The sequence below is a fragment of the Equus przewalskii genome, chromosome 10 (assembly GCF_037783145.1).
Source record: "Equus przewalskii isolate Varuska chromosome 10, EquPr2, whole genome shotgun sequence".
NCBI lineage: Eukaryota > Metazoa > Chordata > Mammalia > Perissodactyla > Equidae > Equus > Equus przewalskii.
The window spans coordinates 40,845,997-40,859,095 of NC_091840.1; the positions used below are offsets into that span (position 1 = coordinate 40,845,997).

At 54.4% G+C, this 13,099-nt stretch overlaps 1 protein-coding gene across 4 annotated transcripts in view; it reads right to left on the reverse strand.

The window, feature by feature from the left end:
- RAB11FIP4 (RAB11 family interacting protein 4) overlaps window positions 1-13,099 on the reverse strand; it is a 117,583-nt gene that overhangs the window by 14,772 nt on the left and 89,712 nt on the right. For all 4 annotated transcript variants that reach the window (XM_070562616.1, XM_070562615.1, XM_070562617.1 and 1 more), the window contains 4 exons: window positions 3,088-3,314; window positions 1,102-1,296; window positions 419-553; window positions 93-128 (listed from right to left, as the gene is read on the reverse strand). In XM_070562616.1, the coding sequence (XP_070418717.1) occupies window positions 93-128; window positions 419-553; window positions 1,102-1,296; window positions 3,088-3,314 (593 nt within the window). The remainder of the gene's footprint in view (window positions 1-92; window positions 129-418; window positions 554-1,101; window positions 1,297-3,087; window positions 3,315-13,099) is intronic.

Here is a 13,099-nt window from a genome sequence, read left to right on the forward strand (position 1 = left end):
GGGCTGGGCTGCTGGCACGGAGCTGGCCACCCCGGCAGCAGGAACACTCAAGGGGGCAGCATTCAACCCCTCCTCCCAAGGGGGGCCCTTACCGTCCGAAGGCCGTGCTGGAGATCTTTCGGTTGGGGCTGGAGAGGGAGAGAGAGAGGAAATGGTCATTGAACAGAGGGAGCACTGGTCCACTCCCTACTCTGCCCTGGCTGCAGGATAGCTTCCTGCCCCGCAAGGGGAATCCACTCATCTGCTGGGTCCTGAGAAGCAGCACCCGGATTTTCCTGTTGCAAAAAACGCAAGCCTCCAGGAGTAACCCCATTCAGAGCGCTCTCCCCCACCCAGACCGAGGGGGCCACTTGGCTGGGGCTTTGCCCTCTGCTCCCCACCCTGGACCCCGCCGCTACACTGGGCCCTGGGGCCTCACCTGTTAGCCTTCAGGTTTTTCAGTCGGGCCTCCAGGTCGTTCAGCAGGTTGATCTTCTTGCAGCACTGGGAACAGTAAACGTCCAGCAGTTCGCTGTTGTACACGTGCCGCATCTTCCTAGGGGTCTGCCCCGCGCTGATTCACGGGAGAGAAAGGAATCACCTCCTTAGCTGCCATCCAGTCTGGTGCCCTGCCCCATCCTGCCGAGCTTACTTTGCTGGACTCCCCACTGCCTGTGGACTGTGTGTGTGTGTGTGTTGGGGGGAGGTGGAAATACAGCAACAGATCTTCCCTCCTTCAACACCCTCAAAGAGAAGAAGCCTATGGCTTGTCCCCATTTCACAGATAAGGCAAGTAAGAGCTGACGTCAGAGGACGTAACAACTCAGGTGTGTGGGAAGCTCAGTATGGCACCTGGAAGGACCCTTTGACACTGAGGTTCCAGGAAGCAAGACCACAGAGACCCCAGAGTCGGCAGCCTCCCAGGTTGGTTAATTTTGTTTCTTCCCCAAGACAGAAGGAGGGAGGAGAAATCCCAGACCCGCAATCAGGGGGCACCCCTAAACCTCAGGAGCAGATCTCATGTTGCTCAGGAGCCTGCCAGCCGAACGTCCCTGGGATGAGGTTGGGTTGGTTCTGCCACGTTTCCTGGACCCCAAATGCCATTCCAGACCCAGGGGCCACCTGGAAGACACTGAAGACCCCAGGTCCGAGTAGACGTTGGTCCTGGTCTCGTCATCGGGGCAGGGGCTGCTGGGGGCACAGTCCACGTCATCCCCCTCCCCATAGTCTTCAAACTGCTCCTCGTTGCTGATGAGCGAGGTGGTGGAGTGTGTGGAGAGGTCGGACGTTGTCATGGACGGAGTGTGGACCAGGGACCTGTGGCAGAGAAGGGTTGGCCGTCAACGACGCCCCGTCTCCCGAGGTCCATGGGCTACGGGTACCAGGAGCCGGACTAAGTATGCACTTTTTGACCTGGGAAGTACACTTTTGGGACTTTATCCTAAGGGAGCCATCTCACCCAAAACTTTCTCCACAAGAGAGATTCAAACCAACGCTTGTCCAGAGCAGCAAAACGTTGCCTGCCACCTAACGGTTTACCTACAGCTACATTAGAGTATGGTTATTAAGTCAGAATACATAGTAGCTAAATGATTACAATTATTAAATTATAGTCTGTACTACTAAATGAAATTATCATGGGCTATCAAATAGCTGATACAAGGTCTATAAAAAATATTAATGTGCAAAAATTAATATAAATTAAAAGTTAGACATAAAATTTTAGATCTAGTAAGACTGAGCAGTTAAAAGGTCTATACAGAATAAGGAAAAGCAGGAAATAAAAATATTTAAGTGGTAAGAGGGCTTGGGTTTAGGTGGTGGGACTGTGAGTAAAGTAAGTTACTTCCCCTCCATTCTCGTTTTTCCTACCTTCTTCAAGTTCTGTTTAATCGGCTTGTACTCTAATAAGGAAACGAAGTTTTACTTTTTTACTTTTTTTTTTTTTGAGGAAGATTAGCCCTGAGCTAACAGCTGCTGCCAATCCTCCTCTTTTTGCTCAGGAAGAGTGGCCCTGAGCTAACATCCATGCCCATCTTCTTCCATTTTATACGTGGGATGCCTACCACAGCATGGCTTGCCAAGTGGTGCCATGTCCACACCTGGGATCCAAACCAGGAAACCCCGGGCCGCCAAAGCAGAATGTGCATACTTAACTGCTGCGCCACCAGGCTGGCCCCAAGGAAACGAAGTTTTAAAATAAACAATGAGCTGCTAGGTGAGACCCTTCTCCCAGTTTACAGAGAGGATTTCTAGTCCAAAGAACACAGGTCAGAGACCCTGGGCCTCTCACGGGTGACCCACGGTGTGGCCTGGGACAGTACGTGGGGCTGGCTGAGCCCTGACTGCAAACTAAGAACAAGGAGAAGTACACCTCTTCACCTGCCAAAATATAGCTTCCCTCTGTGTCCCGCTACCATCAATTAGGGTTCCTCCAACTTACCGAGCTTGCACACTAAAAACGGCAAACCTGAAACAGCGCCAAGAAGCGTGTCACGGGTTAAGGCAGTAATTCTCAAACTGCGCCCCTGAGGAAGCCTGGTCTGCATCTAAGAATCACAGGGTCACCGCTGGGTGCTCAAGATCAGGTCTCCTGGTACCTCCAGCCTATTTTGTTAATTTAGTTATTTATCTGCCTCGTACTCCTCAGTTCTTTCTCCCATAAACTTTACTAAAGCTCTTGGCACCTGCCGCTGGCTGCCTTGCGGTGACGGGTCCCAGGAAACAGTGGAAACAATCCAGTGGCAAATGATTGCCAAAAGATCAACAGGTCTGAGACCTGGGACCAGTGTCCTTGCGTTGGTTGGTCTTAGGCAGGGCTGAGGGGCGTTCCCAGGAAGCGACAGGAACCAACAATTCCAAAGGCCCCAGCCAGAACACGACGACTGCCAGGGCGCCCTGAGTTTGAGAACTCCCTGCACTGAGAAAAATGAGTTAGGTTGAACCACACGAAACTGCCTTTTACGAGAAGGTTGAAAATGATTAGAAATTGACAATTTCATATGGTTCAACGGACACTGGGACCCCGTTCCTCCCTCTGGAAATCTCTGGGTCGGCCGTGCCCATCGCCTGCTCCTGAAGTGTGGAGTCCAGACAGTTTTAACTCACTTGTCCTCTGGCAGGAACAGGCCCCTGAGGCCCCCATCTTTCTCCTCGGCAGGATTCCCGACCAACCCCTCCAAGCTCTGGGTGCCGTCCATGGGGCTATCCATGTCTGACTCCGGGGGGCCCTCGGGTGGGGCCAGAGACATAGCCTCCTCCTCGTCGGGAAAGAAGCCAGGCTCCCTGGGGAGGAGCTCGCCATCAGCAAAGGTGGGGTCTGGCACCTCACTGCCCTGGAAAAGACAAAGGGGCACAGAATGAGTGAGGCTGGCTCCCTGGGGCTCAGCCCCCTCATCAGCTGCAAGGGACAGCGGGGATGGTGACGCAGGAGGCCCAGACCCCGGACCTCGAGGATGAGAACTCCTGGCAGGTGATTCCTCCCAGGGCCGCTCACACTGGCTGCCTCATGCAAGCCCAGCGAGGAGTGGGAATCTGCAGAGACAGCCGTCCATGGAGGAGAGCCACGGCCAGGCCAGCCACATGCTTCAGGGCGCCCAGACAGCTCACCAGGGCTGCCATCACAAAGTCTGCACAGGAAGCCAAATGACTTGCAGAAGGCGTCTTGGTGACTGATTGAAGGGCACAGCCACAATGAACGGACCCTGACCCAGTGGGGCTTGATGCAGCACAGCGTAGGGAATGTGTGCACAGCATGGGGTCTGCCCTCCATGATTCTGAGCCCATCAAACAACCTCTCTGAACCTCAGTTCTCTTCTCGGTAAACTAAGAATGGCAATGGAATCTGACGGGGTCGTGTGTCTCAGTAGGACCTCAATGAATAAACCCCAGCCACAGGACATGATGCCAACCGGGGAGGGACGGTCTGTCTTGGGCCTGCCACAGCCATGCTGGGGAGCAAGAACACCAGGTCTTTCAATTCTGAGCTTTGGGCTGGTCCCCAGTGCCTACCACACTGCCTGGCACAGTGTCCATGTGCAACAAAGATTCGCCCGAACCTTCTGCTAAAATCTTCTTATAGGAGAAGCATTCTGGCTTTACTCAAAGTTTACCCCCATCTGAGAGGGAGCTCGCTGCAAACCATTTCTTGGGGCTGCTTTGGCTCTAAGGAGGCAGATGCCTCCGAGGTGGCACTGCCTTCCCCTGCTCCCACCTGAGATGTCAAGCCACTCCCAAGGTTCTTCGGTGTGCTCCTTGCTAGGGCTGGCAGAGCCCCCCATTCAAGGTGCTTCCTCCAGCCCCAGGGCTGCAAGAAGACCAATAGCAACAAGGCTGTGAAAGGCCTAGGGCATCTCAGACAAGGACAGGATTGGGGATACCCAGGGAAGCTGGTCAGTGACAGGCTTGACTGTGCCTGCCCGGCCACATACAGCTGTCTGCTGCCATTGGTGAGCAGGCAGCCCTGCTGGGGGTCTATCCCAACCAAGACATCCCCGGGCTAAGAATAGATGGCGATTAATGAGCTTGGCTCCTGCCTCTGCCATGACTCAGGCTGAGCACCAGATGGACCAATAAAGTTGACACAGGCAGCCAAGCGCCCCTGTCGGGGCTGAGGGGCTGTGTAATTAAAATCACCCCTAGTGTTCCCACAGCCCTTTCCAGCTAGATGTCACTAACCCAATCCCACATGGCTCCCAACCTTACCAGATCTGGTACCCTAAGCCAGCTCTTCGTCTGCAAGCCTGAAGCCACACCCAAGTAGAAACAAAGGGAACCCACACTGACTGAGCAGCCACCAAGTTCCAGAGACGGAGCTCAGAGTTTATCCATAGTAACCCTTTTGGGCTTCATGACAACTCTTCAGGACAGCGATTCTTGTCCCCATTTTAGTAATGAGGAAACCAAGGCTGAGAGAGTAACCTGCCAGAGGTCCTCTGGCCAGCAGGCAGAGGACCCCCACCTGTCTCTGGCCAACACACGCTTGGTTCCATTTATTATTGATGCAACCCACACTTTGTGGATTTTCACACCTCAGAGTGACGACAGGGACAGCACACGTCATAGGGACAGAGTGCTAATTACGAGGCCCAGGCACTCCCCCCAGTGCTGCCCACCTCCTACCCGAGCAGGACACCCTCTGGGTCAATGCGTGGACACTTGAAGAGAAACCAGGCAGGAGGGAGAGAGCCTCCCAAGGAGAGCTGGGGAGCAATGCGCATGCTCTGCTCCTTTGTCTGCAAGTTCTTCCCCTTCCCAGACACAGGGGCAGGGGAAAGTGAGTGCTGGCGAGGCATCCTTGCTCTGTGGCTTACGTGACATTCGGCCGCTTTGCAAGTGGGCGTGTCTCAGCCCTGCGTGTTGGGTCTCCTTTCCCCCTCTGTGTAGGTGAAATGACTTGCCCGGGGCCACGTGGGAGTTAGTGGCAGCGCAGGGCTGGGACTGGACTGTGAGTCACCAGTGCCCACGCTCTCCCCATGGTGCTGTGTCAGCAGGGGTCCTGAGGAGGCTGCCACCCACCCTGCTCCCAGAAGGCAGGCAGATGCCAAGGGGACACCAGCATCCATGCTCCTCAAGTGTCCAGCTTGGCCTCTGGGCAGCTCACGTTTGCCTCACTGGACACCAAGATACTGAGGCCGAGTTTCTGCCGGGTGCCCTGGCCTGAGACACCCAACTCACATATGCAGGTGGGGACCAATGGCCCCCGCTCACCCAATGTCTCACAGCAACACACCCATACTCCTGGCAGCTGGCCCAAGGGCCTGACGAGGGTTGAAAGAGTGGCCTTGAGGGGCTTGTCACAGCCACAGGTGGGGCAGTAGAAGGGGTCAGCTGTCCCCGGAGGGGTCCTTTCCTCCCAACAAGACCACCACCTCCTTGGGCATATTTTTAACCTCTGGCTGAGCAGAGTCCACATGTGCCTGGCCCTTCACACTGGACAAAGCATCCTGTCCGTCTGTATCCCACGCACACCCCCATTTATCTCTAACAACAGCTCCGGGAGGTGCAGGGGGCAGAGAGGAAGGATTCATTGTCTCTGTCTGACACAGGCAGGATGAGGCTCGGAGTAGGAGGCGGCTGCCCTGGAACTCCCAGCTACAGAGGACCCCGCTGAGACCTGAACCAGGCTCCCGACGCACCAAGTCTGGGCATGTGCACACAGGGGTGTGCGAACACACACTCTCTCTCCCTGAACATGCCAGCCTTTTCTCTTAAAATTAGTTGCTCCCTAAATCAATACCTTTTCTTTCAACCCACAATTGTTTGCCCAAGGCAAGGGGAAATTTTAATTATAACTTCAAAACCATTTCTAGTGGTTTTCCCCTAAATTCAAATAATATAAAGACAGCTAGAAGAAAAGTAACTAACTGTGCACCTTGGTTCGTCTGGGCCAGTACCGCTTAGGCATTTGTCCTGGACAAAAGTGGCCCTGTGCCCTGCTCCTCCCTGAAGGCCTTGGCCCGGCCTAGCTCCCATTCTCCTGCAGCCTCTGGGGAAGGCCTGGGTGCAGCAACAGGCCTGGGAGGGGTGCTGCCTGCTCCGACCACAAATACCTCAGGAAAGGAGGCAAAGCAGGGGCAGCTGCTGGAAGGTGCTGGAAGGTGCGGGAAGGCAACCTCTCATCCCCACCCTGAGCCACTACTCATCGGCTGGGAGAACCTGAAAGTCACATTAGAAACCCTTCTGAGCCCGTGAGTTTCTTCTGTTTTTCAGATGAAGGTACAGAGGGAAAGGAAGGGCTCGTTCACAATAAAAAACATTGTCCTCACGGGGTTCCTAGGCGGCCTGGGAAGAGGCTCCATCTGATTCGACAGCACAGCTACCCTCCAGCCAGGCCTCCTGGGCAGGTCAGGGCCCCGCCCGGAGGCCCCGTGTCATGTAAGCACGTAAGCTGCTGAGGAGAGGGAAAGGGAATCTTTGGGGAATGTGGCGGAGCAGGAGGTTAATGCGCCCGGAGTGGTCAGGAAAATTCTACTGCTGTTGCAAGTCCAGCCGAGTTCCCGGACAGACCCCAGGCCGATGCCGGGTGGCGGGATGCTGAGCGGCAGAAGCCCCAGGGTAGAAACGTCGATGTTTCTATGCGGAGAACTCGAGGCCTAGGGCGCTGCCCGCTGGCCCAGGCCACACGGTCTGCGTCGGGATCTCCCTCCACAGCAGTGTGCCCCTTGGGGTGCAGAGGATGCCCGGGGCAGGGCCCCGGAACTGAGGCCTGCTCTGGAGGGGCGGCAGGACGAGGGGAGCAGTGAATGGGTTTCACAGAGAAGGTGTCTGGTTTTGGGGGCCTTTAGGGAAGGGACAGCGTCCTCAGCAGGAAGCTCTGGGAAACATCAATGGGTAACCTGTATCCCCAGGACTCTGTCCCTTAGGACCCAGAGCCAGGCCTGAGCACAGAGCTCCTGTCGCCCCAGGGCCAGTCACTGTGGGCCACACAGGCACGGCTGGCCTATGTCCAGACCACTCCTGGTCACCTCCTTCCACCCTGCTGAGGGGTCCCAGCAGTGAAGGGAGATCAAGGGGGTACAGTGTTCCTCCACAAGCCCCAAGACACGCCTGTGAGTGGGGCTGGGTGAAGGCATGGCTCTGGAACCTGGCAGGGTGGGTTTTAGTCTCGGCTGGCCTGGCCACTCACAAGCTGTGTGACCTTGGGCCAGTGACCTCTGAGCCCCTGACTCCTTACCTATAGAATGGGACAGCCACCTCTACCTCAGAGGCTACTCTGAGGGCCACACATGACAATTTGCACAAGCACCAGTGTCAGCAGCTGAGGGAGCACTCAATTCTCATCTGGCCTTACTAGGCGCTGCGCGTTGCAGAAGCCAAGCCATCCCTACAGCCCACAGGTCCCGGCTACTCAGCCAGCGAGCTCCTGGACAGACAGGAGGCCAGGAGGTATGCCCTCCTCAAGAGGCTGGGCCTGGGGAACTATCCAAGATCGGAGGTTTCGGGAGAGTTCTGAGGCTCAAGGCTGTGGAAACAGGCCCAAGTCAGCCACGCTGGCAGGGCCGGTCCACATCACTATTATCCCCCTCCATGTCCCCATCCTGTCTCCATCTGGGCTGGATGGAGCTGGCCTCGGCTGGGGGTGGGAGCCTGGAGCACACAGCCTACCTGTGGGCCCCTCTCCAGTCTCAAGAGCAGCGTTTATCCACCAGCAGGCCCCAGAGTCACCCCTTCCTCCATAGGAAGTTGGCATGCGCTGAATGCAATGGCTTGTGAAAAGGCCAAGTATCAATACCCACGTGTGGTGGTGGGGGCCTCCAAGCCTCAGAGTGGCTGACGATGCCCCACCGTTCACGCTCTCAGAGCAGGGTGCGGAGGGGCCCAGATGCCAGGACCTCATCTGGTCCTCCCCTCACCCACCTGGCCGCAATGGGATGCTACCTCCAAGTCATACACCCCATTACTCTACGTCTTCCTGGAAGCTAGTGCATGGAGGGCCCATTTCCACATTTCCTGGGAGAAGGAAGACCCTGAAGAGGTAACAACAGGGATCCCTGCATCAGAACCCCCAGTGGTCAGCACTGCAGGGAGCACATGGGGGGTGATTAGCAAGTATCTGCACTGTGGATGGTGAGCTGGGGAGAGCCCACCCACGGTAACCCTGAGTCCCGGGTGCCGATCTTGGCTCAGCCACTGGCTGGCTGTGTGACCCTGGATAAGTTGCTCAATTTCTGAGCCTCACCTAAAAACAGGGATGGAAATAACTACTTGGCAGGATTGCCACAGAGAATCTAGAACAAAGCCTCATGCCTCATAAATGCTGGAAACACGGCAAAGAAGACAGGGGCCGAGTTGGCGTTAGGAGCAAGCTCTGGAGGTGGCCCGACTGGGTTCAAATCCCGGCTCCCCCACTTACGAGCTCTGTGACCTTAGGTTTACTGAACTTCTCAGGGCCTCATTTTCCCCAACTATGGAAGAGAGTTAACTATTATTACGATTAAATGAGTTGGCACATGATCTAAGCACACACACAAAGCGCTCAATAAATCTGAGCTATTATTATCTTCGCCATATTGAGAGAACACAACCGGGGGTGCCTCCTGGCCTAACGGCCTCCATCCAGGCCCCGGGACCCTGTCCCTCTGATCCTCGTGGCACATGGGCGAAGGTAGGTTGGGTTTAGCTTCTGGAAACCAGACTTTTACAAATTGCAAAGCCTGCCCTCCAAACATGCCAGGTGCCTCTTTTCCCTCCACCAGGGTCTTCTGCCCACTCTCTTGGGAGGTCTCTCTGCAAGTTAATTACACCCTTTAATAAGTGTCAGGATGCGATGCTGCCTGGGCAAGGGAGTCCAGGAGGCTCCAAGGCTGCAGCTCACCCACCCCCAGCCCTGGCAACAGCTCCGCTCCCCAGGCAGTAACTCAGAGTCAGAGAACAGCTCTCTGGGGACAGGGCTGGGTAAAAATAGCTTGGGCAGGCCCATCCCAGCTTCCCTCGCAGCCGGGCAGCAGTGGGCACATGTGGAACCTCACTGCAGGGTATGGGGTGGGGGAGAAGCCAGCCTGCTGCCCGGATGGGGCAGAGCAGGCGTGGGGGGGCCAGCGATGAAATCCCTCATCATACTCCCGGCCAGCCAACAGCCCGGGAGCAGCGACAGGCCTGCTCAGGGTCTCACGGGGTCTTTCCCACAGGTAGCAGAAGATTCAGTCTAAGGAGCTAACTTGCAGATGCCAACGCCCCCAGGTCCACAGGGAGGGGGTGGGCTTACCTGGGCTGGGATCCCCTACATGCCACTGTGGCTCAGCCGCTCTCAGCACACAAAGATGGTGGCAGGAGAGATCAGTAAACAATCTGGGCTGTATCCGACTCCTGTTTGTGGCTGCCACCCGCCCTCAACCTGGGCCTTGCTCTGCGGGCGGGCACTTCGTGCTCATCAGTGGCTGATAAGAGATTCTGGTTCAGCAGAAGGTTGCCCAGGTGCCGGTCAAGGGGTGAGGGTGGGAATAAAGGGGGATTTAAGCATCTGCACGGGGAGGGTGATACCTCAGCCTTGCCTTCTGAACAAAAGTAACCTCGGGTCAGAAACAAGGCCTGGGCTTGCCCCCAACAAGGCCAAGGGCAGACGTGGGAGCCCCGGGTCACCAAGTTATTAGAGTTTATCGCCCATCTTGGCCAGCTCTGGGCACTGACCTCATACTGTGAGATAAAAGCTCTGTAGCCCAAGCTTCCCGCTCTGGTGGGGAGGCCGAGGTCAGGGAGACAGGCCAGACTGCCACGTTCCCATCCCCAGGGGCCAGATCAGAGGGTGGCCCGGACCCACGCCCTCTAGCTAACCTCCCTCCCGGGGGGTGGGGTGGTGGTGAGGAGAGAGCCAAGGCAGCTTTCAGGCTCTTTGCTCCCAGCCAGGGGCTCCTGGGTCCACCTCCTGAACCCACAACAGGCAGGGGCCAGCAGTTCAAGACCACCCCTAAAGTGGGCTCGCCACTCCTGCCACAGGAGCCTCGAGGAGCAGATCTCAGTGTAGACACCCCGACTGCTACACTCTACTTTCATCGTAAAGTGGACCTGCAGATCCCAGGAGCGGCGACAAGAGTGACAACTGGTGTCTCCTCAGGAGCTCATTAGTCTCATGTGCGAAACACTAAGAGGGGTTGGATTCTCACATCACCCCGGAGGGAGGTACTAAATCACCCCATTTTACAGAGGGGGAGACTGAGGCTGTCTGGCAGACTTGGTTCAGTCCCGAGTCTGGCCCACACTGGTGGCGGAACCTCAGGCTGGTACTGAGCAGAAGAGAAAGAGTAAAGTCATGCTCGTGCTTCTTAAGACTCCCTCCCACACCATTTACATAAAGAGAAGGCGGCCGACACGAGGTCTGCTACTGCACGCAACACCACGTGGAGGGGTGTGGGAGCCCACCTTGCCTTTTTTCAATGTTTTAATTGCAACTCTTGAGCTGTCTCTCTCCCTCATCTCACATCCTCCCCAAACACATGCTGCTGCTAAGGTGGCGTCACAGGAACACAAGGGCAAGCTCCCCAGGGGCCTGCTGAGGACGGGGGAGAGGGGCTGCTGAGCTCACCGCCAGCGTGCAACTGTCACTGTGAATGAATCAGCTGGCATTTTGGCTCTGCACATCCATCTAGGGACGATCCGTGGGCATGAACAGCACTCGAGTTCCAAGGGTGTGGGAAGGGCCAACAAGATCTGGTTTTCAAGCCCATTAGGCTATGGGCCAGACGCTGGATCCCACTGGAGATGTCCCTCACAGTGGGGCCATCTGCGCCACCAGGAGACACTGAGCCCTCTATCCCCGCCACACCACTTCCGTTCCAATAATATGTCAGAGCACGTTGAAAGTTAGCAGTCAAAAAAGAAAAATAACGGGGCTGGCCCTGTGGCCGAGTGGTTAAAGCTCCATGTGCTCCACTTGGGCAGCCCAGGTCCACTGGTTGGCTGGTTCGGATCCTGGGTATGGACCTACTCCACTCGTCAGCCATGCTGTGGAGGCATGCCACATACAAAGTAGAGGAAGATTGGCACAGATGCTAGCTCAGAGCTAATCTTCCTCAAGCAAAAAAAAAAAAAAAAGGAGGAGGATTGGGAATGGATGTTAGCTCAGGGCAAATCTTCCCCACCAAAAAAAAAGAAGAAGAAAAGAAAAAGAACAATGTAGTACTGAAAATCTAGTGGTGAAAAAAAATGGAATAACAAAATGCTGAAGTCTTCCAAAAGGATACAGGAAAAAAGGAGGAAAAGAGGATCAAAGATCAGAGTGGGACAAATAAAGAACAAATAATAAAGTCAACCACATCAGTAATATAGTAAATGAAAACGGAACAAACTATCAAAAGACAAATACTGTCAGATTAGATAAAAAACAACCACCTGCCATTTACAAGAGAGACAATTTAAGCATAAGGACACAGATAGGTTGAAAGTAAAAGAATGAGAGAAGATACACCATGCAAACACCACCAAAAGCTGGAGGGGCTATACTAATATTAGACAAAGTGTACTCAAAGGCAAGAGATACAGGGACATTAAAAAATGATAAAAATCAATTTCATGAGATGTAACACTCCTACATGTTTATGCTTCTAGAAACAGTTTCAAAATATAGAATGCAAAATTTAACAGGGGCCGGCCCGGTGGCGCAGTGGTTAGGTTCGTACGTTCTGCTTTGGTGGCCCGGGGTTCGCCGGTTTGGATCCCGGGTGCGGACATGGCACCGCTTGTCAAGCCATGCTGTGGCAGGCGTCCCACATATAAAGTAGAGGAAGATGGGCATGGATGTTAGGTCAAGGCTAATCTTCTTCTTCTCCAAAAAAAACACTTAGAAGTCAAAGTTGGAGATTTTCATTCACTTCTCTCAGTAACTGATGGAGCAAGCGAAGAGAATTAGAAGGGAGACAGAAGACTTGAATAACACAAACTTGACCTGACACAAATAGAATACTACACCCAGTAACCGTAGAATAAAACCAGCAGAGGAAAGGTTGAGGAAGAATTGGATTCTTGCACAGTGCCAAAGAGTCACCCTGCAGGTTACTGCAAAGCAGCCAGCATTCCTCCTTCCCACCTCTACCAGGGAGAAAACAGGCTACTGTCGCTTTAAGGCAATGGTCAAAGCGAGCACCACTGATTGGGGACATCAGACACTGGCCCCCTGATGTGACACAACGTGAAGGACACAGCATCACCTGTCACATCGTCTTAAGAAAAATCCTAACTCGGTTCTGATCAAACTTCTAGAAAACGGGGAAACGGGGGCCAGAGGAACAAGTTACACACCACCACAGGGAAATAATCACAAAGCATGTGGGACCCTCTAAGAGACAACCGGCCGAGTCTTTTCCAAAAGAGAACGGTAAAGAAGAGGGAAGGGAATTTTTCTAGACCAGTGGTTCTCAAACTTTACTGTGCATCAGAATCATGGCAGGGTGGGGGGATTGTTAAAACTCAGATTGAATCAGAGTTTCTGCTTCAGGAAGTCTGAAAAATGCATGTTTCTATAGGCTGAACTAGACAAAAAAGAAGAGAAAGGAGTATTTCTAACAAGTTCTTGGGTCAAGCTGATGCTGCTGGCCCCAGGAGCACACTGTGAAAACCACGGTTCTAGACTAATCAAGAGACATACAAACTGGACGCCACCCTCGGTTAGACCCCAGTTCAAACAAAC